Source organism: Rhipicephalus sanguineus, chromosome 11 (genome assembly GCF_013339695.2).
Source record: "Rhipicephalus sanguineus isolate Rsan-2018 chromosome 11, BIME_Rsan_1.4, whole genome shotgun sequence".
In the NCBI taxonomy this organism is placed as follows: Eukaryota; Metazoa; Arthropoda; class Arachnida; order Ixodida; family Ixodidae; genus Rhipicephalus; species Rhipicephalus sanguineus.
Genome location: NC_051186.1, coordinates 127,804,695 through 127,832,275, shown reverse-complemented (window position 1 = coordinate 127,832,275; position 27,581 = coordinate 127,804,695). Strand labels below are relative to the sequence as shown.

Sequence of the window (27,581 nt, the reverse complement as noted above, 5' to 3'; positions counted from 1 at the left end):
CTCGCTACTTCTTTTTCCGCGACGCTTCCCATCCTGTTATTCGAGCACTCTTGCAGGTAAACCTGGTAAATGTGCTACCTAATCTAGTAGTTTCATCCGATTCTTCTCCACGACCATGTTTATGGGGATTTATGCGAGAAGTTTATTTCTCTGTTCGTTTTTTAACAGTTAGGTTTTCAAATGAATATTTGTACTGTGTATCACGCAAAAATCTTTACAGACATTTAATAGCGATGCTGTTTCCGCCACCACTTTATCGTGCAAAATACTTGGGACTGCCAGGACATGATGTCTTAGATCGAGTACGTAAAATGCCGCTGACACCATCGACAAAAAACGTTCTTTTTTAAATTACATTCAGAGACTTTGCCTGTGAAGACTTGGCTTCGTTCAAGAGACATTTTTGTGTCGTCCGTTGATTGTCCTCTGTGTGATGTGCCAGAAACAATTGAACATTGTTTTATAGGCTGCAGAGATGCAATCTTATTTTGGGATGTGCTCCAACGAACTCTTCAAAAAGACTGTGCTAAATTCCCATTCCGTGCGATATCTCTTGCCAGCGAGTTGTAATGACATACCATTCGACATGTTTCTTCTCATTGGAATGCATAGCCTGTGGAAGACGCGCATGTTGCAGAGAAACGCAGAGCCGATGGTTTCCTCAACAGCCCACTTCATTAGGTTGGCCACTCAGCTAAGAGATGTCTACGAGCAAATGGAATATCAACCAGAATGGTATACGGCATTGGTGAGGTGCTTATCCTTACCGCTGTTCTAGCACACAATTGGAAAATCAGTTATGTGATGTATCCGCTATAGAGGTGATTGCGAATTCTGTAGTGCCTTCTGTTCGTCATTGTGTTGCGATAAGAGCATAATTAACATATTAATTCTTTGTCTGTATTCAATTGCTTTCAAGTGCTATCCTATGTTGAATAAATACCATGAAAGAAAAAAAAATTGTGGCGCAATGGGTTAAACGCTCGGCGATCTATCGTCGCGGACCGAGAGGTCGTGGGTTCGATTCCCAAATTTCCCATGTTCGGAGAACTCTTTCTTCTGGTTTTTTTTCTTTGTATTATGTTCGTGTACATATTAAGAACGTCATATCCGTGACGGAAATACGTCAGTGAAGTCTTGGTGGACCCCGGCATAAAACACTTTCGTGTTAAAATACTTTTCTTACACAGTGATTAGAACAAACCTTCAGTTACGCGTCGTAGCCTCCGAGATTGTGTGCGCGAATCTTGGAGGCCCTAATGCGCCTCCTTGTGCCTTCGCGTTTAGATTACAAGCCCACGGCCGCTGTCCAGCGGCCGTGACAAGCCATTTCCTCCATGCAAGCGATGTCCTCGTGCATCAGACACCCTATGAAAGGTGGACGAGGACCGAAAGAAGACAAGGATCGACGGTCTTGGCGAAGGAGCTAGGCCTCACAACGTCAACATGCACGACTGTTGGGGACGCACTTGTGCGGGCACGGCCGTAAATCTCTCGAAAATGATCCCCAACACCGCCGCGATAAGAAAACAATAACGTATGACCAGCGGTTGTGAAATCTCCTGGCCATCTATCGCGTCAAAGCGCTCCTTGAGTCACATTCGCCGCCGTATTCCTGTGTCATGCGGAAAAGCATACTAAGATTTGGAAGGGGCTACTAGCCTTCGCGGGTCACAACACACATGGTTCAATAATTACACACGTGCGCACAGGCGGTATATTTAAGAGTGCAAATATGATTGTTGACGTCTAAAAACTTCACTGGCAATCATTCAGAGCTGTTTGTGACTTTGCTGCGGCCCTGAAAAAGAATAAATAAAAATGTACGCCAGCTTTCTTTTGTCGCATGCTAATTTTTCATACTTTCTGGTGATACGAATTTTGGATGATACGTATATTTTTGATGATCCCGCGAGATTCGTATCACCGAGGTTTTACTGTATATCGAACAGTTGTAAAATCTCCTTGAATATATTTTTGATTTATAAGATACATTATATATCGAATTACCCATACATAGAACTTTTTTGCGATCGTCTTCAGATTTGATATACAGCCGAACCCCTTCATAAGAGGCACTGGTGTAATAGACAATCAGGTGTAGCAGACACTAGTGCGCCTACCCGGAATAGGGGTTGATTAGAAAATGAGAACAGGGTGCCCTGCTTATAAGAGACACCTCACATAAGAGACAAGAGCTGCTCCCCAGTGCATGTCTCCTATAAAGGGGTCCAACTGTAGCATTAGGAAAGTGCTACCCTGCCCGACCCAATCCCAATGACGTTCCACTGAACCCCGAGGGAACCTCACCTCTGGGTGACTGGTCAAGTATAAAAACGGTCCCGTCACTTGCGGCCGTAGAGGGCGGCTGGCCTCCTGGTCGGCGTGCCAGAAGACGCCTTGGGGGCAAGGTTGCAGCGGGGAATGTGCCTTTCGGCAGCCGTCTCGTTGAACTTGCGGAGGCACTTGGGGCACTGCACGTAGTCCGGGTTCTCCGACGGAGGCGGCGGCGGCAGGTCAGACAGCTTGCCGCCAGCGGCCAGGTGTTCCTGCACCAGCCTCGCCTGCCGGACTGCGTTGAGGAATTCCTCGTGCTTGGCGCGCCAGTTGGGCTTCTTCACCTGCAAATGCGGAGTCAGTGTGAGCAGGTGGCAGGACAGATACATAGGATACATAGGATTTAAGCAAGGACAGATACAAGCAGATGCATCTGCATGAGTCTCGTTAATCTACCAATGAAAAAAAAAATTACCAGGCCTGCGCGTAATACGCAGCACAGTCACAGCGAAAGCCGGAAGAGCGGACTTTCTAGAGCTCTTTGTAAACGCTCTTGGGGCAAGTAATTCAAGTACACTTGCAAGTTACCAACGCCATAAATCGTCATAGTTTCTACGAAGTAGGGAAGCACTCACTATGCCATTATTTGTCATTCTGAGGAGAAGCGTGGTATCCGCTACACATATGTAAGGCATTATGTGTACTTTGTTTGTGCTGTGGCTGGTGTCGACAAATTTTGGCCGACTCCTTGGTAACGTGTTAGAACCTTCAAACGACCAACTCGTTACACAATTCACATTGTGTGACACCTGGTTGTTATTTTACTCTTCTACCACTTTATACTACACATGTTAATGCAATTCCTTGCCCAACATAACGCTCATATAGGCTATTTTTGCGAAGGAGTTTCAAGCACTGGCGTGGCTCTGTGGTAGAATACTCGACTGCCATGCAGAGGGCCTGGGTTCAAATTCCATCCGATCCCATATATCCTTTCCTCATTTCATTTTTTTCTTATTTCGCACGATAGCGGTTATGGACACCGGCGGCGGCGGCAGCAGACAACTATGGCACCAAAATCAGCTGTTGTGATCTTATAACAACTTTCGCTGTAAAAAATGGCAATCATCCATTACATCACAAACTAGACTGATCACCTATTGATCAAATCAACATCAATACATTCCAGGCCAACGACAGCATTGCCTGTATGTGCAAGGTTGTTTCAGTTTTAGTACCTGTGTAGTTTGCATGTAATGATTCCACGTATGCAATTACATTTTTCTGGAGTTTCATTTGCAAAGTGGAGCAATTTTTGGGGCAAGTTGCACTTGACAAGAGTGCAGAAGATAAGGTTGAGAAAGGCAGACAAGAAAAATAAAATGTTAAGAAACAGATGTTATCTGTTGCCCTGTCAAAAAAATTAATAAAACAGTTCAGATTTTTGACCAGTGTGCCAGCATTTTGTGATCTTCCATTCCTCATTCTTGTTTTTTGCCCTGTTGTGAAGCTTCGAGTTATCTTATAGTCAGTTAAACTTCGTGAAAGTCACTGAAGCATCATGCAGAACTTGCAATACAGATCATTGGCAGTCTTTACCTCAAAACATCAGCCAAGATTCCGAGCTAACTCAAACTCTGTAAAAGAAGTATAGTACGAGACTAATGGCAACACGCGTGCACAGTGAAAATGTTGGAGAATAAAAACTTGCAACATCATTAGTGCAACCAAAATGTGACCTCAGTGCAACACAGTTCGCAATATAACAATTTGTTCTGACATGTACTACATTACATTAAGGTTTACATGTATAATGCACTGCAGCAGCAAGAGGCATTGAATACTGAGGTGCAGGGGAAGGCTATGTAAGAGGACTTGCACTGTATGTGTCAAAGAATTAGTCGCCCTTTCACATCACATAAGGAGCACACACTCACCGGCACTTCTTTCTTGTGGAAACCCTTCTTCACAAATGCTTCCGCCTCCGTACCCTTTGTCCTCATCTTGGTTGCATCAAACACCTTCACTTTCTTGGTCGCCGCCTTCTGGCATATGGTCCTGTGCTTCTCGATGCGGTCCTTGTTGAAGCCCCGGCCACAGATGTCGCATCGCTCCTGGTTCGGGCCCAAGGGCCGAGCCTCAGGTGGGGGAGGTGCCGCTTTTGGGGCCGCTGGCAATGTCCTCTGCTGAGTGGCGACAACCGCGGTACCATTCGGAGTTCGGGTCTGCCTTGACGTGGGCGCAGTGGTAGGCTGTAATTTATTGCAGTTATGGCAGTTAAGAGCATAGTCATGAATGCTCAGAACAGACCCCAATTAAAGCACATCGATCAGCACACCGATCAGCATCTGACCCCACCATGAAATCCAACAGCCATTACCAAAGCAATAGACCAATTTGATTTGGAATGTTATGCTCTCAAAACAAAATCTATTGTTTTCTTATTTATACAAAGCCAGCTATGCATAGCATCAGAGGCAAAAATCTTTAAGCAGCAGAGCTGTTTAAAGCCAAGGTAAATCGCAGTAGCACAGCGAATTGGGCTAGTTGGCATTTATTCATGTTTGAACTGGATAAGGCGCGCCCACATACACGAACACTGTGTTGTCCTATTTTTTCTTTCTAGTTTCCGTGTCTGTGTGCGCACCTTATCCAGTATAACCAAGGTAAATCCCTGGGGATAGTTGCCTAACTCTAGCCCAGCTGTGAGAGCGAATCGTGACGAGACAGAGAATGGGTAAAGCTAAATGGGTGACAGGGAAGCCTAGTGAAGCGAGTGGAGTTTGGTAGAGAAAGGGTAGCAACGGTGGAGAGGGTGAAGCTGGGTACGGAGGAGGAGAGCAAATGCGAAGCTATGGCGGGAGAGGAGCAGGTGGTGTGGAGAGGAGGAAAGTGCAGGATCGCAATTGGCAGTGCCGGTGAAAGGAGTCGACCAACGCTAGCGCACGGTGGAGCACAGGTGGCGCTGGTGAGCGAGGAGGAAGGTCGCGCCGAGTGGTCGGCGAAAGCGGAGGAAAGGCGCGCTGATGCCACCAGCTCCGCTGTTTAATCAGCCTTTGTGACGTTTAGGTCAGTTGAATCAGCACGTCATTCTTTTTTGCATCGCCTTCCACCGACTTATCATTGAAGAGTGATTGAATATCATCAATGAACAGTGATCACTGTTACTACCATGACAATATACATACCTTGAAGACAGGTGGTCGAACAGATTTTACTTAAACATGGTTGCGCTTATGCCATTATTGTCAGATTCCCTGTAATTAGTTCTTGAAAACAAACTTGTTTTTTGTTGGCGATTGGCACTCTGGATGATCTTTCACCATGCCAGTGTTCACAGTATCAAACACGGGATGCACAGATTCGCAGTAACAGCAACGCTAGAGTGACGGGAATGCCACAATTCATTCACGACAGCTGAAGTGTTGAAAAAACCCCTAGACTGCTGGCACACGTGTACCTAAAGCAATTGTGAATGCTTTCAGAGGTAGTTGAAGTTAGATTATTCAAGGTGTACATTGTTAAACTAAGGAAGGGAGGACAAAAGGCAGTAATGCCTGATGGGGTCCTCCTGTCTGGGAAATGAGCTCTGGCAACACACGAGGTCCTAGTCTTCAAGCGCGTCCAAAAATGAACAGGGCCCTCCAGGCCTGGGCCCCCTGAGGGCTGGAAAAAAAGGCAGACTTCGTGGTTTGGTTCAATCTCAACGAATGCTTCGAAAAGACTGTTCAATGCATAATGTTCCTAATTCTGAAGTCAGCTCACAGTTCTTCAGTCTGAGGTCAAAACGTTGCAGTCGCCGAAAACCATGCATCGCGTAGAGTAACGGAGCTGATGCACTGAGAGCAGCCTGACTGAGATTTGAGCAGCCACGGTGCAACAGTTCTGGAACACACAACGCGAAGGCGCATAGACAGTGGTTTTTGATTGAAATCTCGTTTAATGTGCTCAACAGAATAATAACCGGAAATAAGCTGACACAGGTTTCCGTGCTATATTATGCTTTCACTATAGAGTAAACAATGCCCAATGAAATATTTATAAGGTATAGAACTCTTCAATTATGGAAGTACTCCAAAGGAGTGATGGTTTGATTCTGTGCTCCCAGCGTCGTCGTTCTCTCTTAATTCATACTTGTAGGTTTTACGGAGACTTAGAGACCATCAACTGGTAAAATGTTCTTCGAGTAAAAACGGTATGTGTTCTTTGTAGCAAATTCTGAAAAGCGTGAAGCCTTAAGAATGACGAGAGGGTAAGGCGGGAAGTGGTGAGGGGGGCGGAGGGGCCCACCTTATCATTTTAACACGAAAGTGTTTTATGCCGGGGTCCACCACGGCTCCACTGACGTATTTCCGTCACGGATATGACGTTGTAAAATATAAAGACTAACATATGGCAAAGAAAAAACTATAAGAAAAAGTTCCGTCACCGGGAGTCGAACTTATCGCCAGCGCGCAGCGCGAAACGACTCCGCCACAGACGGCATGTTGTCTGCTATGCTAACGGCGAGCTATTTAGTACACCATTTGCCGGCGGCGGTACTCGGAGATCGGCGGTACAGCGTGTTTTCGTTATCACTAGCGAGATGGCGCGAAGGGCTCGAAAAGCGCGCTTCAAAAGTCGTCCCGCACGCGGATTAGCGCGCGCCTCGACAGGGCGTGGTCGCTCGTGCGGGCGCTTATCTCGTGATCTCGGTGGTATGTACGTCTTGCGCTCTGCCTGCAAGTTTCCGTTGAGAGCACGGAGGTCGTCGCCTCGCTCACTGCAGCCGCCGCTTTTGCGAAAGGAGAGCGCTGCTCACACAGAAATAAGTTACAACTGTGACAGTTCGCGCTCATCCTGTGTATGTTCGTTCCGCGCGTCCTTTCTGCTTGAGCAGCGCATTGCAAGTTTCGAGCTGCTTGCCGTTCTTCTCGTAACATTACAATTTGATGCTGTAGTATTCATTCCTTCGCGCTTGGGGCGAAACAATGCACAACAAACGCTCAACTACGTCTGTGAAGACACGTTTCACTTTCGTGTTATACCGAGTCCTATGACAGAGGGATCAGCAATGTTTTTTAACCGGGCCCTCTGCACTGTTAATCCAGCCCTGTATGCTATTCCAACTAGCCCAAGAAACAGCACTCCTGACATATAGGCACCCTGCAACAGCCACGGTACCTCCACGACACGGCACATTGTTTTCGAGATCGCCGACCAGCGCGGCACTCATTAAACGAACCAATAGCCATCAGGCTCACTTGCTGCATGGCTCGTTACATTGATGTCTAACATCGTTGTCATTTGCTGGCAACAAAACACCACTCCGAATGAATTACAAGTACCCCAAATGCAAAAACTGATTGTCTATGAGCATGCATGGTTAACCAAGTCAAAAACAGCTTCATATAGGCAACATGCAACTGTGAGCAGGAACCTTTTATGAGCAATACGTGCACCTATGAGCAAATGTAAGTTTCACAGAAAGAAAGTAGAACAGTAATCATCTGTTTGCTTAGGCATGCAACATGAAAGTCAACATCTATGATCTTGCGCTCAGAAGATTGCCGTAGCCAATCGGCCAACACGCCTAGTACCGCCTCCAACCTTGAGCACCGCTAGAACCTTGAATCATAATTTGATGAAGTCATGATCCAAGACAGAAGCCTCATTTCTTCTGATGCCACCCCATGTAAGAACATACCTTCTTTGGCTGTTCAACCGAAACTGCTTTGGCAGCAGCTGGCTTGGCACTAGGAGTTCTGCTTGATGGCACAGTTTGAGGTGTTCGTGCTACGGAGCTTGCTGTCCTTGAAGCCGGCACAGAAGCAGGCTTTGCAGGTGGCTTTTGGGACCCCTGTAACGAACATGTTGTACTAATGTTGGTTACACTTTTCCTCATCTAACTTTCACGTCCCTACCAACACTAGAGAAGCGCAGCTTGAGTGACAAGGCACTCAGTGCTACTAATCAGACCATCGGCATAATATACAGTCAAATCTCATTAAAATAAGGTTGCATCTAATGATTGTATCTTATTTAAATCCCAGCCCTTAAGCCTTAGCAAGCATTCAAGCCGGCATTGAAGCACCTTATGTAGTTCACTATTATAGTAGCTTCTTTAGTCCGCTTTCGATTTCTGCACACAGAGGTGAATGCACAATAACATCCCAACATGTACACATGCTGTTTTGTAGCTCCACAGTTTCTGGGTAGTTTCGTGCTGTAGAGTCAAATGTGACTCCTTTTTTTCCCCGTCAGTGTTCCAGCTGCTGCACTTAAAAGGGTACAGCAAAACCTGTCGACGTTATCACAAGAAGGCGCCACAATAAGACTTCGTTGCGTCGTGAATCTGCTCCCACAATAGTTCCTTGCAGTCAACTATATGCAAAGTTTTGACACTAAACGAGTGTTTGCTTTCTCCTTTCGGCACCACGAGTGCGCTGGTAGGTACACAGTGGTTGATAATAAGGAAGTGGTGCACTTCCCAGAAGTTACACTGCCATGCGTCATGTCCTTGAACATTTTCTCTTGCTTGTTCTTTGACCATGTCTGTCGTTACTTCTAGTTCAGAAATGTGTGGTGCCAGCATGCAGTGCCACCCCACGGGTGGCCATGGTACCAACAAAATGTTGTATGTGCCCTCCGAGAGCCTACACTAATGTGCCGTTCATGAAATCAGCCAGTACTTGTGGGCACGCTTGCTCCCGCCTGCCGCATAGTTGATGGCAACACTGCCGAGGAGAGAGCGAGCGATTTTGGCTGTGCGACACAAAATTGTAAATTACGTACCGCATGCAGTCAAATATTACATTTGGCGCACTCTGTCCTTGCCTGCATTTTGGCAGCATGTTCAGACTATGTTCTGAAAGTTCTGCAGGGCACCTTTGACTACAACACTGCCATTGGAAAGAGGGCGAAAAATATCCCAATACAGTATTCACAGCACAGGCGAAGAATGTCCACTGAAGTTTTGCAGGCTAGTTTGAAAATCAACAAGATGGCATAATCCTTTCCTGAAGATATTCACTACAATGACAGATTACATAAGACATCTAAACCCACGAAGAATGAAACAAAGCACCGAAAAAATGAAGCAAAACCAATTGCTAATGTCATTTGCAATGTATACATGAGAGCACTAGCACTCCGACGTATTTCAATGCACGATGACCAACATTATCCAACACCAGCCAATATTTAGCCAATATATGCCAACAGTAGCTGACATCGGTCAATGATAAGCCATCGTTAACCAGTGTTAGCCACCACTTAGGCTACATTACGCAACACTAAAATCATAATTTGCAACCACTTAGCTTCACCCTAAGCCAGCAATAGCTGACAATAACCAATCAAACAGCCATTAGCCTGTACTAATCAGTGCTCATACATAGTATGTGAGTAAATGTGGTAGGACATGACACCATCACTCACCGTTAGCATGGATCATAGAGAGGAAGGGGGTGTGTACACAGCGGTACATTGTTAAAAGAAGCGCGTGAAAGCCGCTCCGTGCCACCGCCGGCCGGCGGCTGCAGCGAGTTTCGCGCGGGCGCAGTGAGCACTATACGCGGTGCTCTTTCATCGCGTGGACGGCCCACTTCGTGGCGATTTGAAGCGCTGCAGCAGACAATGTCGGAAAACCAAAGAGCACACTCACGGCGCGCACTGCGCCTGCACAAAACTCATTGCAGCCGCCACGTGCTCCAGTGTTCCCTTTAGCAGTGGACCACTGTGTACATTAATGCATGCTATCACAATCACCAAACTGTGTAAACTGTACGCTATGTAATGGCAAGGGCATAAGCGATGGAAGTGAAGCCAACATACACAGCCATTCTGATGTCCATTACAGAGCTGCCTCAGCTGAGTCGTCGTCATAGTCATGAGTACACCACCCTTGGCAACCGGAGGTAACGTATGCTGCGTAGAATTCGTCTGGGGCCGTGCGCCGTTCACCACAACTGTCCTGCCTGCGGAGGAACCATTGGTCTGTGGCCGATATGTTCCATTAGTTTGCAGCCTAGATGTCCCATTTGTTGCTGGTCGAGATGTGCCGTTAAGCTGACCTGCATGGAAATCCATGAAAGTTGGCTGTTGCACTTCTCGGATCAACGGCAGTCATCATCCACTAACGTTCTTTCCAAGCGTAGCAATGTTGGCAACACCTCTACTCTAACTAGACAATGACTGGCCTTTGCACGGCTTGTATCTTGTCCTACAATAATAGTTGTCAGCAAGCTTGTCTGTGCTTCCATTCTCTAACAATGATCACTACTACACTTGTCAGGCACATTAGCCGAGGTCGAAAACACCTAGAATAAGTTAAGGCCGCAGCATCGCCCGAAGTTCGCAACCCTGTGTCATCGACTGAACTGAGCTTTCCTTTTTTTAGACTTCTGAATCAAACAAAAGAAAGCTCAAAACAGAGACGAAAGTGGGGTACTGTTAATATGAAAGAGCATAAGCAATAAAAGAATTATATTGCATGCTCAGATGCCTGTGCAATGCTTCCTTATGCGAGGCCAGATGCTCAAAACAAAAATTGGTACTGTCGACCATACTTTTCTACTACACTTCTGCGTATTTTTCTAGATGGAGTGTTTCCTGAAAAATTGTTCACATCAGGAAATACGAATAGTGTGAATATCTTGCTGAAGCAAAGTTACTACCACCACAAATCCATGTCATTCTTCCAGCAAGGCAAATATCCAGCGCACGTTCGCCACAGCCCAGCGACGTCACGGCGGCAGCGCTGTGATGTCTTAAAGGACTAAAGGCAAATATTAAGTCGACGTTGATTGTTGAAATAGCGGTCCAGAAACCTCGTAGTGCTACTTTTATGCGAAGGAGGTGCTTATTTTGAAATAAAATCACGTTTTAGTGGTCCGCATCGCGTTAGCGCATTTCAAATCACCCGCCTGAAAGCGGTATTTCGCACGTCACTGTTGCCGTGCCCAACGTTGCCCGCCTTTACTGCGCGGCGGCGTGCACTGACGGCGTGCACCATTCGGCCATCCGGCAACACCACATGCATGCGGTATTTTGTCGAACTTTCTGTCAGAGCGACTTTCACGAGCGTGCAAAACACACGCGGCAGTACGAGATACTGAAACTACCACTGAGACGCGACCGTGTGAGCGAAGCAGGGCGCCGGGCGAAGCGCAGTTCGGCGAAAACAACTTTTGAACCAGGCGCGCCGGTTCTTTTTTTCCATGAATCAAACTGAAACGAACAAGTAGCATTTTATTACGTCTCTTGATGCACGGAAGGTTTTTTTTTTTATTGCAGCTAGTTTGATCGCTAGTGATTAATTGTATTCAGATTCTCCCACGTCATCGGGATCACTTCCAAAATGTACCATTCGTGGCGCTCATCGTGTGATACATTTAGCTTAATTTCTCGATAAGTAGGGAACCGCTGTTGATAATACTGCCGTTTCAGACGTCATACATTGAGCTTTCACTCTGACAAATTGTTATTTACCTTTAGTGTCCCTTTAAATTGTTTTATGGTCGAATACAACTTTAGAAGGCAGTGGCATTTCCTCGGGTGGACAAATATGAGCCTGCAGCAATGGGCACGCACTCTAGAGCAAAATTTTCCTCAACCGGACTCACTCGGACTCAAACTCACCAACATAATACTCAGCCGGACTCAATCAGACAAACTCACGGCTTGATATGAGTCTGAGTGAGTCGACTCATGAGCGAGTTTTCCGACCTACGCCGACATGTGCACCATTGCACATGTCGAAATTACCAGGTGCACAGTACTCCCGCGAGATGACACTCAAAAACGTGTTTGCATTTGTCTTTACATATAACTAATGGATGCTGTCTCTGTTGGCAATGAGTTACACTGCCGATAAAAGTGCATGTCAGTCCACAAAAAGTAAAAAGCAGATGCCGCCCACCCAGTGAAGCACCCAGTGAAAATACCCAGAATGCCAGTGAAAAAATTAAGGCCGCTTCTCACTAGGGCTGCCAAGTCTGAAGCAAATGCGTAGCTGGGCGGCCTTCTTTTTTTCCCTTTCCTTCTTTCTCTGTTTTTCCTTTTCCTCTCGTCTCTTTTTTTTCTATACCTTTTTTGTCTCTGCTTATTTCTATTTCTTTCTTTCTCTATGTATTTCTTTGCCTTTCTCACTCTTTCTCTTTCTTGTCCTTTCTATCTCTATTTCTTCCTCTCCCTCTGTTTTTTCTCTCTCTGTCTTTCTTCCATTTCTTTCTCTCCATTTCTCTCTTTCTTTCTATAGACGTCAGGCTCTGCCCAGGCGACGCTGCGAAAAACACCGCCACCAGCGCCCTCATCGCAGCCCTGACGCTAACTGGGTAGTACGAAGAGCTGTCCGCAAGCGAATGTGCATAGGCCACAATAGAACACCCCCTCTTTCGTTGGTGTCGAGGTTTCCTGAAAATCAAGGACCTGGAAAGCGTTTTCCGCCAATTCACGCTTTAAAAAAAAGTAGGAAGCTCATCAAAGCGAACTGCGGGTACAATGCAAAAGAAGTTTCAGTTATTCCGGCGCGCTGCAACTCGCAAGCGAGCCTCGCACGACATCGAGTTCAAGGCAAGCCCTCCGACGTCCGTTCTCTAGCGCCTAAATGCGTTAAAATCGGGTATATACGTAATGCCATAGCAATGAAGTACATACACGATCAATTTACTTAGCTATGTATCTTACGATCAGTGGTACAAAACTCGTTTCATCAGGGACGAATGGCCCCGGTGATTTTCGTGTTTTCAGTTGTATTCTCCCTTCATCATTCGCTTGCTGTGCATTTGACTGTTTTATTACGCATCCTCAAATGTAGTCTCTTGATGATTGTCTTCCGTTTATATACTGCAAATGGGGTTACGTGCCTGTCCACCTTCGCGGAGTACAACCAAAGGCAAAGCGTGGCCTCCGAGATAGCTAAGGCTATCGCGGAGGCCACGGGCAAAACAAAACTGAGGGTGTGTGGTCACGACCAACATTTTGCGATTTACTATGGCACACGTGTTAGCTAGTTAGAACCGGAACTCAGCCTTCAAAACGCACGTACGCGATGCTGTGTGGTGACAACCAACTCAGATAATAGGATGCCGTGGCGTGCGTATCACGAGTCTTAAATGCGCCAACACACGCAATATTAAGCTCAATCGTTGTTTCGCACTCGCTAGATGGACCTGGAGCTGGTCCCACAGCAAACTGTGCGAGGGAGTCGGTCTTTGTACTACCCAACACTGCTCCGACAGGTGGCGCCACGCGTCTTTCGAAAGACCAATGACATCTATGCTAGGCTTATTTCTCTGATTCTCTCTCTTTCTGTCTTTCTCCATTTCTGTTTCTCTGTATGCTTTGCTGTACTATCTCTCCTCCTCCTCACCCTCACTTCCCTTTCCCCGCCTTGCTATACTATACTATACAAGGCTATGCTATGCTCTGTTGGAGTGTCTGAATAGCCGAGTGGTCAGGACGCTCGCCTTCAGATCGTGGGTGCACGGGTTCGAATCCAGCCTCGCCAAGAATTTTATTGCAATAGCAATTATATGGACAGTCTCGGCTGGTTTTTGCCGCCGCCGTTACGCACCGTATAAGTACGTATATATACACAAAAGTCCCAAAGAAAAATGCTTCCGAAGCGCGGAATCGAACCAGCGACCGCTCGCTCCGCAGCGCGTGGCGCTAACCACTACGCCACAAAACGCAGATCCTTCAGGTAGCTAAGGGCGAGTGCTATATACACACCCTTTACCGCTGGCAAGACTCAGAAACGGCAGGCGCTTATAAGCGTTTCTTCATTACCAGAGAGATGGCGCGAGGAGCGCAACGGGCGCATTTAAAAGTCGTCGGCCAGCTCGCTCGCTTCTTCTAAAATTTGCGCGGTAGTTGCTGGCGGGGCCCGTGATGTTTCTGCAGCGTAGCAGCGCCTCCATCACGGGCCGCTTTTCTTGATATCGCATTCATTGCTTCGCCCTTGCGGCGAAACTGACTTTTTTTTTTCACCAAGAATTTCTCTCTTTCTCTCTGTCTGTTTCTTTTTCTTTATCTCTCTCTGAACTCATTCTCTCATCTGTCAGAGCTATTTCATCCCGCGCCGAAGAAATCGGCAGGCACACGTGTTTTGGGAGTGAAGCAGTAGATGAAAAGGACTGAGAGAAAGAAGAGGACGAAGAGAGTGTGCCTATTCATGATTAAGATAGTTTCTGTTCGCACTACCTGGAGCAATGAAAAGCTTAAAAAGCTCTGCTCTTAAACACGTGTGTCAATGTAATGATATTTACCGAATGCAAGCTATACCTGCCAAATAATCGCTGCAGGATACGAAAGTATCAATGCGCACCGAGTCCGACAGTTGTTTGAAGTTCTCACAGCTGGAATTCACTGGTTCGTTAAGACTTAGACAAACGCACAAAGTTATAACAAAACCTACATGCGAGGCAAATTTATTTCACAATTGTTTTTAAAATCGAGTACTATAAGGACAAACGACTGCACAAACAAAAGCACGTCTCAATTTAGCAACCCAGTTACACGAACCAAATTAATGCATTAAAATTCCAGGTTTATTTCAACAGCCACCTCTTTATGCAATTTCCCAAGAAAGTGTTGCATTGCTTGAACGTTCTTCTGAATCTTCCCAAAATGTTTGACAAACATTTGATGTCAAGCTAACTTCACTGCAGATGCATATTTTTTCTCTAGCAATTCAGTTTCGCTATGTTCCTATCATACACGTAATTATTCCTTGCAGACGAAACCTATGGGAAAGTTCCTGTAAATGGATCAAATTTACACAACATTATTTCAAGGCACTCAATATTCAATTGCAACCCAAACAATGTAATAATATGTTGACTTATGTGTTTTACAGTAATTAATCTTAATTAGATCGCAATTAAAGATATACTTGTTATGAAGTCATTCACTTCTGTTTTTGCACTAACAGAATCGAATCTCAGGCTAGAAATATAGCACAATTTCATTTTCGGCTCTGTCGATTACGAGCAAAGAAAAATTTTACGTTCGACGTGGCTCGTGGAAAGCGGCAAGTCAAATGACTCATTGCACATGGTAATGCCTTCAGTAAAGTTATCACATGCGGCACACTATGAAATGAAATTCAATGAAGACATTTAACATGCAGGAGGTTCAATTCATCCAAGGTGACACAGCTTGCAAAAACAAGTTGTACAAAGAGTCTCAAAGGGTTAATACGGCAACTCTCAACGTACCATTTCTCGCGGCCGAGATGTCCTTGTGAACACTGCCGTTCTGAAGTTTACCGTTGACGTTGGCCCGCGAGACCGTTTCTCCATCTACAAAGGTGTGGCCATTCGAACGAGACAGAGACGGTGCGGCTTGCTTGACAGCGGACGAAGCCTTGGCAGTGGCAGCGGTTGTTGATGGTCCAGGGATCCGCGTCGGCCGTGGAAGACCGCTGCGCTGCTGCAGATTCTGCTGGAACTGGCTCCTCATCTGCTCCAGGCGTGAGGCAGACATGGTGCCGGGGAGCTACAATGCGCCCACTTCCTGCAACAAGATGGCAAGCCGGGATAATCGATAAACGTTCATGTTTAAGAATCAGAACTGCACCAAACGTGGACAGGACAGCACTTATAAGCACCACTGATTGTTTATCACTCAGAAAAAACATAAAGCAGATGCATGAAACTTCACACATGCATACAGAGCAGGACATAACAAAAAAAAAAGCATTCGTGTCAGGATTACCACAATATTTTTTTAAGTTACCTGCGACAAGAAACACGCCCGTCCCACTGAGAAATTCAGGAAGAACGTGAAGCTAACACATTGTCAGGTACAAAGCAACGATTCTGTATAGGTGTATCGCCATCCACCAAGAGCTGAGATTAACCAAAACAAGTTTTGTAATACCGGTGTCACACGGGCACTTTAGGTCGCGATTAGGGCCGATCCGGATCAGATATCTCGATCGCGATCAACAATCATCGCTGCTACATGCGCTCCAAACTAATCCGGGCCGAGTTTGGCACAGGCATCAGTCAAATCGCAATGCGCAGGTCGCGATTGTCTTGATCCCGATCGGGCCTGATCGCGATTAAAGGTGACTGTTCAGCAGCATCTCATCCGGATCGGCCCTGATCAACCGTGTCACCCGTGTGACACCGGTATAAATCACTGTGAGGTATAGGCAGATTGTTATAAGTGAGAGATCCCATCCCCACAAGGGGAGCACATTTAATTTCCTTGTCTACAGTCCAGCCAATGGCATACCGCCAGAGAAATTTTATGTACAGTACTCACGGATTGAAACCCGACGTCGTTGATTTTAGGTAGGGATTTTTTTTTAATGTCCGCGAAAATTGCTAAGGGTGCTCGTTGCGCACGAGAAAATACGGTATATGTTACAGGTAGAGCCGGAATGGGAACAATGTCGTAACCATGCCACAACGCGACCGATTTATCGTTTGTTTCGAATTCGGTTGAAAGTCGACCTCACAAACGAATTCAGTTTCGATTGTAAGTCGACCCTCCCAACTTCGGATTTCAAATTTAGATCAAATGGGACGACCTAGAATCGTGTAAACAGGGTATTTGCCCTAGCAGACGGGGCTGCCTTTCGCAAGAGTCTTCCAGGAAGTTTCTGCCGTAGCAGACGCCGCGAGAACGCCGAATAAACAAGCGCGAGTACTCGTCTCGATTCCGACTCGCTCGCCGTCGCAGTCTTTGCGAATTGCGCCCCCTAAAGGGCCGCGGCCCTGACTCATTCTCGCGTTGTTAGGCGTGAGGTCGCAAATCTTTTTCGCCCGCATACCCGCGCGCAAGGTTTTCTTTTCTTTTTTTGCGTGCGTTCCTTTTCGTCGTGACTGCATACGCGAGACCTTGGCTCGTACAGCAGGACGTAAGTGGAGAGGCTCTACGAAGCGTAACGAGGGGCGGGCGCGCGCGAGTTTAGACAGGGGCGAACAATGTGTACGCGTCGTTAGTATATTATACGCTCGCGCGACGCGACCCTTCTCAACCCCACTCGGCACACATTGCGGTCCTCGAGCACATAGTGTCAACGCGCAACGCCAGTTCAAGTGGTGCTACGCCTTTTGTCAACTCTCAACGAGCCCAGCGAGTCGTCGTGGTGGTGGAGTCGTCTGCTCGGGCCAGACGAGCGTTCCTAGCAGACGACGCACCCTTTCTTTGTTACTCTCTCTCTCTTACAGGCATCCTTCTCTCAAGAATGATGATGATGATACTGGCTAATTTCTGCACCCTCTCTCCTCCGTATGAGTCTCCGAAGCATTATTTATTTATTTACAGCACCCTGAGAGTAAACATACATTAGGAGGGGAGAGGCAATACAAAACGTTCAAGTTAGATAACGCAAAAAAAAAACACATTATAAGTAACAATCAAAAGTTATCTTAGCTCACTAATCACATTTTATAACAAACCCTTTTGCAATACACAAGTATGTAATGGTAACCAAATATGTCCATTATTTTTGGTATCGCGCTTGTACTCCTAAAACAACTGCGTAATGCCTTATACTGTGACAAAGTCAGCGCTGTATGTGTGCGCGCGCATCTTCTACTCTGTCCGCGTTCAGTCGCGCTGTTCAAACTTAGCGTGATAAACCAACTAGCCCGCCAACGCACAAATGATTAAATGCTGCAAAGTATGTTGTAACAAAAAAATGTTAGTTCACCAAAAAATAAACAAAAATGACGCGATACCCTTTCGAACGCACAAGCCAGGGATAGTGGATTGATATAGACATACATAAGTGGCAAATATCGCGCTTATACAACGTTATCTAACGTTACCCTTATCTCTACCGGTACGCCGCTGAGGTGTCCACCAATGCGTGAAACAGTAGAATACTGCGGTCTTCCCCTCCACAAAAGAAGTTTTGGGATAACTAAAGCGCAAGAAAAAACAGACATTCACATAGAACGAGAGAGACAGGACGAGCGCTAACCGGTCAAATTGAGAAGTAGCTTTTGACGGATGTCATAAAAAGAGCCCACACGGTGTGAAAAACACTTCAAAATTTGACATTCTTTTACAGGGCTCACGTCAAAGCTTGCTACTTCTCAAGTTAACTGGTTAGCGACCGTCCTGTGTCTCTCGCCGGATATGAAGTTTTGCTAAACTAGCAAAACCACTTCCTCTTCATACAAGTCCTTGTGAGATTACTGTTTCAATTTTCGAGAGCCTTCTCTCTCAGTCTCCTACGTTTCTTTTTTTTTTTTTGTCTCTTTAAAAGCTCCGGCAACGGCGCACACGAGCGGCGAAAAATTGAGGCCACTGGCCGGTCGGCTACGCCGTGCAAGAAAAGATACGTGGTCCGATGACGGCGATTTGTAACGAGCGCCGCCTCATTTCGAAGTCGGGGCTATTTGGAACGCGCTTTGAAGGAGGATAAGGACTTCGCTGTATGGCGTCGACAGCTGCTGCGTCCTTTTTTCACTCGATAATGTATGCACGCGTACAGGGAGCCTTTGTCAAAACAACAATTATAAGAAGGGTGTTAATTGCTTCTGACTGCGTGACCATGTCGTGCCTGCGCGGTGGCACTCTCGGCGCATTCACAATGAGGTCAACAACGGTCGCGTCCTCATCTACATCCGAGGAGGTTTAAAGGGAATTGTTGGAGTCGAAATTATGCCCCAAGAGTGAAGCCGTAACCATAAGATGGCGGCCGCGGTCGCCATCTTAGCAGGGGCAAGATAAAACGTTAGCGTTCAAGAGGAAAAAAAAATCTTTCCTCCATCGAAAATTTTAAAGGAGCTCACGTCAGTTAATCATTTATCAGTAAAAAAAGGGCACAGTAATAGAACGCTGGTATGCTGTCGCATATCATCATCATCTCATCATCAGCCTGTCTACGCCCACTGCAGGGCAAAGGCCTCTCCCATGTTCCGCCAACCAACCCGGTCCTGTGCTTTCTGCTGCCACGTTGTACCTGCAAACTTCTTAATCTCATCTACCCACCTAATTTTCTGTCTCCCCCTCACGCGTTTGCCATTTCTTGGAATCCAGTCAGTTACCCTTAATGACCACCGGTTATCCTGCCGACGTGCTGCGTGCCCGGCCCATATCCATTTTTTCTTCTTGATTTCAACTAAGATGTCCTTAACCCTCGTTTGTTCCCTGACCCACTCTGCTCTCTTCCTGTCTCTTAAGGTTACACCTATCATTTTCCTTTCCATCGCTCGCTGCGTCGTCCTCAATTTAAGTTGAACCCTCTTTGTAAGTCTCCAGGTTTCTGCTCCGTAGGTAAGTACCGGTAAGATGCAGCTGTTATATACCTTCCTCTTGAGGGATAGTGGTAGATTACCATTCATGATTTGATAATGCTTGCCGAATGAGCCCCAACCCATCCTTATTCTTCTAGTTATTTCACTCTCATGGTTCGGCTCCGCGGTTACTACCTGTCCTAAGTAGACGTACTCCTTTACAACTTCCAGTGTCTCGCCACCTATCGCAAAGCGCTGTTCTCTGCCAAGATTGTTCCACATTACTTTAGTTTTATGCATATTAATTTTCAGACCTACTCTTCTACTTTCCGTATCCAGTTCAGTAATCATGAGCTGTAATTCGTCTCCCGCGTTACTCATCAATGCAATAACATCAGCGAATCGCAGGTTACTGAGATACTCTCCATTAACTCTTATCCCTAACTGTTCCCAATATAAAACATTTCAAAAATTTGCGGCTGGCGGGGTGCGTGTCGGTTGTCGGTAAAAAAAAAAAATCGCTGTAAGATCTCAGTCGAGACTTTGAACGTAATTTCGATCGCGTGTGCTAGAATAATCGCAGCGTCCGAGGGCCTCCTCATTTGCGAGCGCACGCAACCGGTTTGCGAAGAACAAGCCGAGGCGGCCGCCACCCCGCAAAGAATGAGGAACAACAAAGCCAGTAATACAAAATAATGAAAGCCGCGACACACGAAAAGGGAGGGAGGCTCCGCAGATTAATTTCGAGCCGCCACGGTAACTATGTCTGGACACGTGCGCGCGCGTTTTTTCCGCAATCAAATTATTAACCATATCGCAACTATGTTCGGCTGGCGACCGGGAATCGAACCCACGACTTCGCGATAGCGGGACAATAACAGGGACAGGGCCCGGTGCATATAGAGCTAGTGATTGCTGGGGTGTTACGTTCCGAAACCACGAAATGATTATTGGAGACGCCGTAGTGGGGGGACTTTGGATTGATTTTAACCACCAGGGGTTCTTTAACGTGCGCCGAAATCTAAGTGTACGGGCGTTCTTTGAATGCCAACCCGTGCCTCACGCAATTAAGAATAACGTCCTAGCCAAAAGCTGTCCAAACGTCAAAACGAATTAGTCAAATGAACTTGGCAAGGGTGGATCTTTGGCCTTGTTGGTGCGACATATGCAAACGTTAAGCGCAGTACTGAATTGACGAGGACGGGACAGGGAGTGACACACACACACAGTCAAATGAATATACGGAACTAAGAAGAAAATCGATAACCTAAAAAATGTAAAAGAAGTAGCCCACATTACCCAGTACTTGGCCAACATTTGCCAGTTCTCCCGTCAACCGTTTTGCAAACAAAAATTCAAGAGCCATTACGCTCTGTGAAGGTCGATGACCAGCGAAGCTATGTAGCACACGCCACAGAGGTGACACAGAATTTCGATCTTAGCCAATCACACACCCTGCAACGAAATCAGAAATGTCTGTCCAGAAAGTCCCTGTTCAATTGAACGTATGATCCTTTGAAGTTTTCCACTTGAACAGCATGCGTCTTCCTTCCGCAACACGCGCAGTCTTGCCGCGTGTGCTTGGCGTTTTGAGCCCGATCCTATAACTGATGTTTGCCACCCGCGTGTTGCCTTCCTTTTTAGTGGACCGGTGGTAAGTGTGTGCGAGAGAGGACGAGGGGGGGGGGGGGGGGGGGGGGGGGGGGGGGGCTGCTTGCCCAACTTGCCAGTTTGGCGCACACGTCCTTGTTGACGGACAGGAAAAATACACAGAACCCTAGCCGCATACAGCTCCGGCGTAAGAAAAGACAGCTCACTTCGGTGTCTATATACAGATAGATAAGAATGCGTGCATATAATTGTCACCGTGACAATTCCTTCAAAGTTGTATGCCTTCGAATGGACTGGCATATACACTTGGCGAACTGCAACGTGCGGCAAAGTCGGTGATTATTATTTAGCCGATTACGTATGCACTACCACACATGTTGCAATTCACGAAGCGCAGCATTAGCAATTTCTTTGAAGGACACGACTGCCGAGATATCCATTGTCAAATAGTGCGACGACATACGGGGGAATTGCCGTCAATTGCGTGCTTTGTGTTTTACACCGAAAGCTGTTATGAAATCACAACAGCCGATTTTGGCGGCGCAGTTGTCCGCCGCCGCCGGTGTCCGTAACCGCTATCGCGCACAATGTAAAAAAGAAAGGTATCCAGGATGGGGACGGATTTGAACCCAAGCTCAGTGCGTGGCAGTGAATTATTCTACCACAAAGCCATGCCGGTGCTTTAAACGCCTTCGCAAAACATGTCAGGCAAGGAATCGCGTTAACAGATGTCGAATAGCGTGGTAGAAGAGTAAAATAACCACGCGTCACGCAATGCGAACTGCGTAAGGAGTGGGTGTTTTAAAGCTTTCCACCTATTACAAAGGGTTCAGCCATGATTCTTTTTCAACAGCCACAGACATAACAAGGTGCACATAATGCCTTCCAGAAGCGTAGTGGTTACTTTGCTTCCCCACAGACTGATGAATAATTACATAGTGGGTACTTCGCAACTTCACAATATTATGACGGTTTATGGCGTAGTTGGTGCCTTGCAACCGCGTTTGCAGTAGTCGCACCAAAAAAAAAAAAAAAAATGTTTACAAGGGGCTCTAGAAGGCCGCTCCTCCAGCTTTCTCTGTGTCTGCGCTGCGTGTTCCGTGCAGGCCTGGAGTTTTTCTCTTTTTTGTATAAAAAAAGGGAGTAACTGGAACAAAATTTGTCCAGCAAGGTTTGACACCTCGAAGTTAGCGCCACCCTCCGCTTTTATTCAAAGTGCAGAAGCGCACCGCAAAGTAAACGAGAAACCTAATTAGTGACAAACCCGAGGATTGTAATAATGCTATCTATCACAGAATACCTATAGTCGGTTACAACAGAGTAAATACAATGAGCTCCGCCCGCAAAGCCGCGGGTCACCTGTCGATCACCTAACCGTAAGTACTTATCTCTGCTAATATAAATACCACGGACATCGAAAACTAAAGGTTCGTCATTCCTATCTAAAACATTACTTTTAGCTAAGCACTGATGTCAGAATCTCGGATGAAATTTGCCAGGACGATCAAGTTTTTCGACTGAAAACCAGCGACACGAACATTACTTTAGCATTGCCATTTTTCGGGAATGTTAGTATGCTGAATTCGAAAACATGTTCAGCGTTAGCAGACAAGGACATAAGAGGACGTTGTGGGGTCGTCTCTCTTACGCCCTCGTCTGCTAGCGCTGTGTCTTCGAGGACACGAACATGCATGCATCTGTACGGGTACACCAACTATCTGAAACACGCGAAAAGTCTTCGAGATCACGTAAATATGTTAATGTGATTGAACGGAACATTTATGCAAATTCACTCTAAGTGGGACAGTGACGGCAATGGGTGGAGCTTATATTCATTTTTCGGTTCTAACCGACTATAGAAAAATTCTCTATTGTCACAAAACAAACAAACAGGACACCCTCCGTTTGTTTACCTAGAATCTGGCTCGCCATAGCATTGAAATCTTGCCAAGAGAAATGGCATCCGATCAGGTATCCGGTCTTCCGGAAATGCACGTCACGAAAGGAATAGCGTATCCCCACAGTTTGTTTTCACGCACGAATTCTCACGTCGTACGAAGTCCTCGAAAAAACTTCCAATATAATGACAGCGTGGTTGACAGGGGCGGCTGTCGCTCAAGTGAGGCATCCGGTAAAAGTGAAAGCATGCCAAGCATGCTTTGAAAGCATGCTTTTACGTGCCAAAACTACCATATGATTATGTGCCTGGCACGCCATAGTGGAGGGCTCCGAAAATATCGTCCGTCTATAGTGTTCGTGCACTGATATCGCACAGGACACGGGCCTCTATAGCCCTTTCGCCTCCACCGAAAATACGACCGCCTCGATCGGGATCGAACCCGCGACTTTCGGGTCAGCAGTTGAGTACCGTAATCACTGCACCACCGAGGCGAACAGTAATCGACAGTAATTGCGCTCACGTGTTCTTCCTCAATTGCGATGAGAAATAGCGGAAAGCTGCGTCTAATTATTAACCCTGCTCACAGTGGGGTCAGCTTGGCTGTAAATTTTTTTGGTTTCATGCACCAAAGCTCCGATAACACGAAGACAGTATGGGGCAGGGGCGTAGCCAAGGGGGGGGGGGGGGTTCAAACCCCCCTCGAAACTTTTCAGTTTTGCTTGCGTATGTATACACGCACGCACGAACATACAAAAAGTATGGTTGAACCCCCCCCCCCCGAAAAAAATTTCTGGCTACGCCCCTGGTATGGGGGGCTTTGACCATCTAAGGATTTTGACCACCTAGGGTTTTAATATGCACCTAAACCTAAGCACATGGCTGTCACTCCATTTACGTCACCATAGAAGTTCGGCCGCCATGGCCTGGTATCGCACCCGCGTTCTCGTTCTTGGCAGAGCAACACCCGCCGAGCCTTTCCGAAACTGCTGCAATGCGCTGTTTCGTTCGCTGGCTAATCTACCCAGGAAAAGTAATTCGAACACGCAAACTTGCACAGGTTCGATCGGTACTACTACATACAGACACGTAGCCAGGATTTTTTCGGTTGGGGGGCAAGGCCTACTTGTTCGAAAGAAAGTCTCCATGGCAAAAAAAAAAAAAAAAAAAAACGTTGCCCGGGAATAAGAAGGCTGGACAAATTTCGGAAAGGGGGGGGGTGGCGGCTTGCCTACGTGCCTGCCTACATGTTTCGGGAACGACTACAAAGCGATCAATCACACGGTGCACATCTCATTAATTAATTACAGCATAACAGGCGTCCTGATTAGTCAGCTTCCTGTTCGCAGTCTCACTTTAACGCATCACAATCACGAACTGCGACGCCTAATCATGTTCGCCGACCTTCGATGCAGCAAATACTTCAATCGTCGCTACAGGAATTTTCGTATCGCAAACCTACCGCACAAACAAGCGCCGGTTACCGACCTAATATATATATGCGCGCGCGTAATCACGGGCATACCAGGCGAGATGGCAGCGCCTGTAGGAAGATAAGCTATATCTATACAGTAGCCCGCCAAATTGCCCCTCATGAAAGTACATAATTGTGTACTGCCCACGATAGCACACGAATCCGGCGCAAAGCAACTTTCCATGAATGAAAGGAATGCGCGCTCAGTGTATTAGGTTATCTCGGCATGTTGTAATCGGCAACAGCTGTGCGCCTACCAAAGCCTTGAATCATACGTAGAACAATTATCCGACACCAATTGTTGGAAAAACACTTCAAACCAACACTGCAGCAGCTATCAAATATTTGACGTTCTTCCACGCATCACATGGCGTGACACCATGCACTGAAATAGAATACAGATAGGTCAACATGTCTAATTACCTCCGATATTACAGTCATCGCAAAGGCGTACACGGAGCAGAACACATCCAAAGCGTTAATTAATGGACAATTAGGACACAGTGAACAATTACGAACACGTAGTGCTTGCAAACAAGCCTCCACGTAAGTACGAAACAGGCTTCAAGTTCGCGTGAACTAGTTTCAACGAGCGGGGACAGTGCTAATATCACACGAAAACTGGGTCGAACTAAATTTGGGCTTCCTTATCGATTATAGCAAATGCCCGAGTCCCTTTTTACAACGAAGGTATAGACACCAATATCTATCGACGCGGCCCACTGACGTTATCTTTTCGCGCAGGTAACAATAGTTTCCGTCGACCTAGCGATGTGACCTCAGCGGCGGCGATAGCGCGGATGCATACCTTCGCCGTTTTCTATGATGTCAAGGGTTTATCGGCGACTCCTGCACCAAGGTAAAAGGAAAGGCCCCTGCTCTTCGCCGAAGGCCACGTATTGTATGACTCACTCAGCGCAGCCGCTGAGTCGCATAGCGCCGGTGCACGCAACGGAAGAACGACTACTATGCGACGAGACGAAATCCCCTCGCAGGTCGCATTCAGGAAGCGGTAGTCGGGATTCAAGACGCCGACAATAGCGAAAGGGCCGGCGTGGCAACGCCCGACGCTATAAATGTGAGGCCCTCGGCGCTCCCCACTAAAACAGTCCAACCCACTGAGCTAGCTGTCACTTGAAGCCGCCGCTAGTTCAGCAGGCACGCAAACAAAACAACGCAAAACACTCACGGCTTCGATGCTTGTTACAGGGAGTTCCACCGTCAATCACAGGGCGTGGCTTCGCAACAAATCCGCAGGACAGTACAGATAATCACGACTCGTTAAAGGGCCTGGCGGAAACGAATAAAAGCCAGCGCGAAGCACGACAAAACGCCAAGCACGCTTCTTGGCTCGCTTGCTCCACTGACATCCATGCGAGCCAAGTCGTCGGCTCAAACTGACTGAACCGGCTCCCGGCTGGCATCAGCCAACCGGAGACGCGGAGAGGGTGCCACGTGATGCGCCTCGTCCAATCGTAGCGCCAGAGAGGAGGTGGGAAATTTGACGGCGAGGAAGGAGGTTCGGCATGATAACAACGTGCGGATGATTTGAATATAAAGCCGGACAGTCGGCCCACCCGTAGCGAACTGAACTAAAACGGCGTTCGCGCGTGCTTTGTTAGTTGTGGCGCCTGAGTGGCTATGCAGATCGCGTTCCCCGTGTTGATCCTGTACCTGCTTACAGGTGTGAGCTTGTGAAAGTGCCATATCGCGGTTGCAGTGTAAAGTAGTCATATGACCGTGTATCGTGTTTGGTGGAATACGGTTCACCTGATGATAACCCAGTAATGAGTGACCCCTCATTAATGACTGATAAGCTGACTCAACGTTTGACGAAAAACAAGAACGTGGGAGGTTTGACTCGGGATGTTTACATGTCTACAAGAAACTTTCGCAGATCACGAGAGGTTTGACTCGTGATGTTTACATGGCTACAAGAAACTGTCGCAGATATATCACATTAGCCGCGACACATGTCATTCTAAACGCTAGCCTGCATTCCTTCGTAACCGCAGCCCTCTCAGATGAGACAGGGAGCCTGGTTTTCTGTAACGCAGCATAAAGGTCTGTTGTGTCTAACGTTCTTCCGTAATGCGAGACGGCGGCGTACGGCGGTGACATTAAGTAGGTGTGACAGTAACGCGTCTACAGTGCCGTCGCGAGTTGCGTCGTCCATCTACCCCGCGTGTCTCATCTCCGGGTCGTCTCGTACTTTTGAAAGAGCCCCGAGTATTGCGATTCTCCTTCGTCACTCATTTCTTTTTTCTGTTTCCGGTCGAAATTCCTCGGCTTCGTGCGAGCGGGAAATCATCCGTGCCGTGTGAGGCAAGCAACGCGCCGCGTCGAGAAACCAAAGCAACAACAAAACAATGAATGGCAGCGGCAAAAAGAGATGTAAAATAAAACGCGAAACTACAAGATGGTTGCGGCCTGCAAACGGACGTAGGGTATAAAACAGAAAGAAAAAAAAACGCGCTGCCAAGCGAAGTAGACGACGCGCTAGTTCGAGGCAGAGCCGTGTATACGGCTCTGGTTCGAGGGACGCGGCAGACGGCGAGCGTGCTTGCTCTCTCTCAAACGCAAAACAACGCTAGTTATGTCACGTCGAGTGAACAACGACTCCTCAAATGACACAAACACCGAACCACAGCTTAGTATTGAAAGACTAAAGCGCTACTTTGTAGACTAAATATCAACAAGATTTAAACTATTTTTTGTCGTAATTATTGCACATGCGCTTGTTTACTTAGCTCATAGATGGCGCTACAATCTGTAAATGCTTGCAATAAACGTAATCAAAGGAACGGCAGTTTTGGGTGGAGTTACGCGGCTCACACTTGTTTCGAGGCACCTCCGTTGCTCTTGCTCCGGGCCTCCGTTTGATTTACTTTCTACATTCGCGCAGCTGCGTGCAGGCCTCGGCGCTTTTCTTTTCTTCGGTAGAGTCCGCCCGCCTTTGCGGCGGGTTCAGCGAAGTGCGACGCAGTGTGACTCACCCAGCCGTTGCGACGACCAACAGTGGGTTGTTTTGTCTTCGGTTTCGTTCCTCGTCGTCCGTCGGCCTGTCGCTATACTTTGGAAACGAAAAGAAAAGAAACTAAAGCAACGGATGAATCAGAACACCTTCTTGGCCTCG

At 47.0% G+C, this 27,581-nt stretch overlaps 1 protein-coding gene across 1 annotated transcript in view; it reads right to left on the bottom strand.

Annotated features, from left to right (window-relative positions):
- The window catches only part of LOC119374292 (transcriptional regulatory protein AlgP), a 33,399-nt gene extending 7,533 nt beyond the window's left edge, over positions 1–25,866 (bottom strand). Inside the window, exons 1-6 of the mRNA XM_037644369.1 lie at positions 25,635–25,866; positions 15,480–15,777; positions 10,093–10,331; positions 7,964–8,116; positions 4,215–4,529; positions 2,311–2,621 (exon numbers count right to left, since the gene is read on the bottom strand). Of these exons, the coding sequence (XP_037500297.1) occupies positions 2,346–2,621; positions 4,215–4,529; positions 7,964–8,116; positions 10,093–10,331; positions 15,480–15,747 (1,251 nt within the window). The 5' untranslated portion in view covers positions 15,748–15,777; positions 25,635–25,866 and the 3' untranslated portion in view covers positions 2,311–2,345. The remainder of the gene's footprint in view (positions 1–2,310; positions 2,622–4,214; positions 4,530–7,963; positions 8,117–10,092; positions 10,332–15,479; positions 15,778–25,634) is intronic.
- Positions 25,867–27,581: the final 1,715 nt, after the last annotated feature.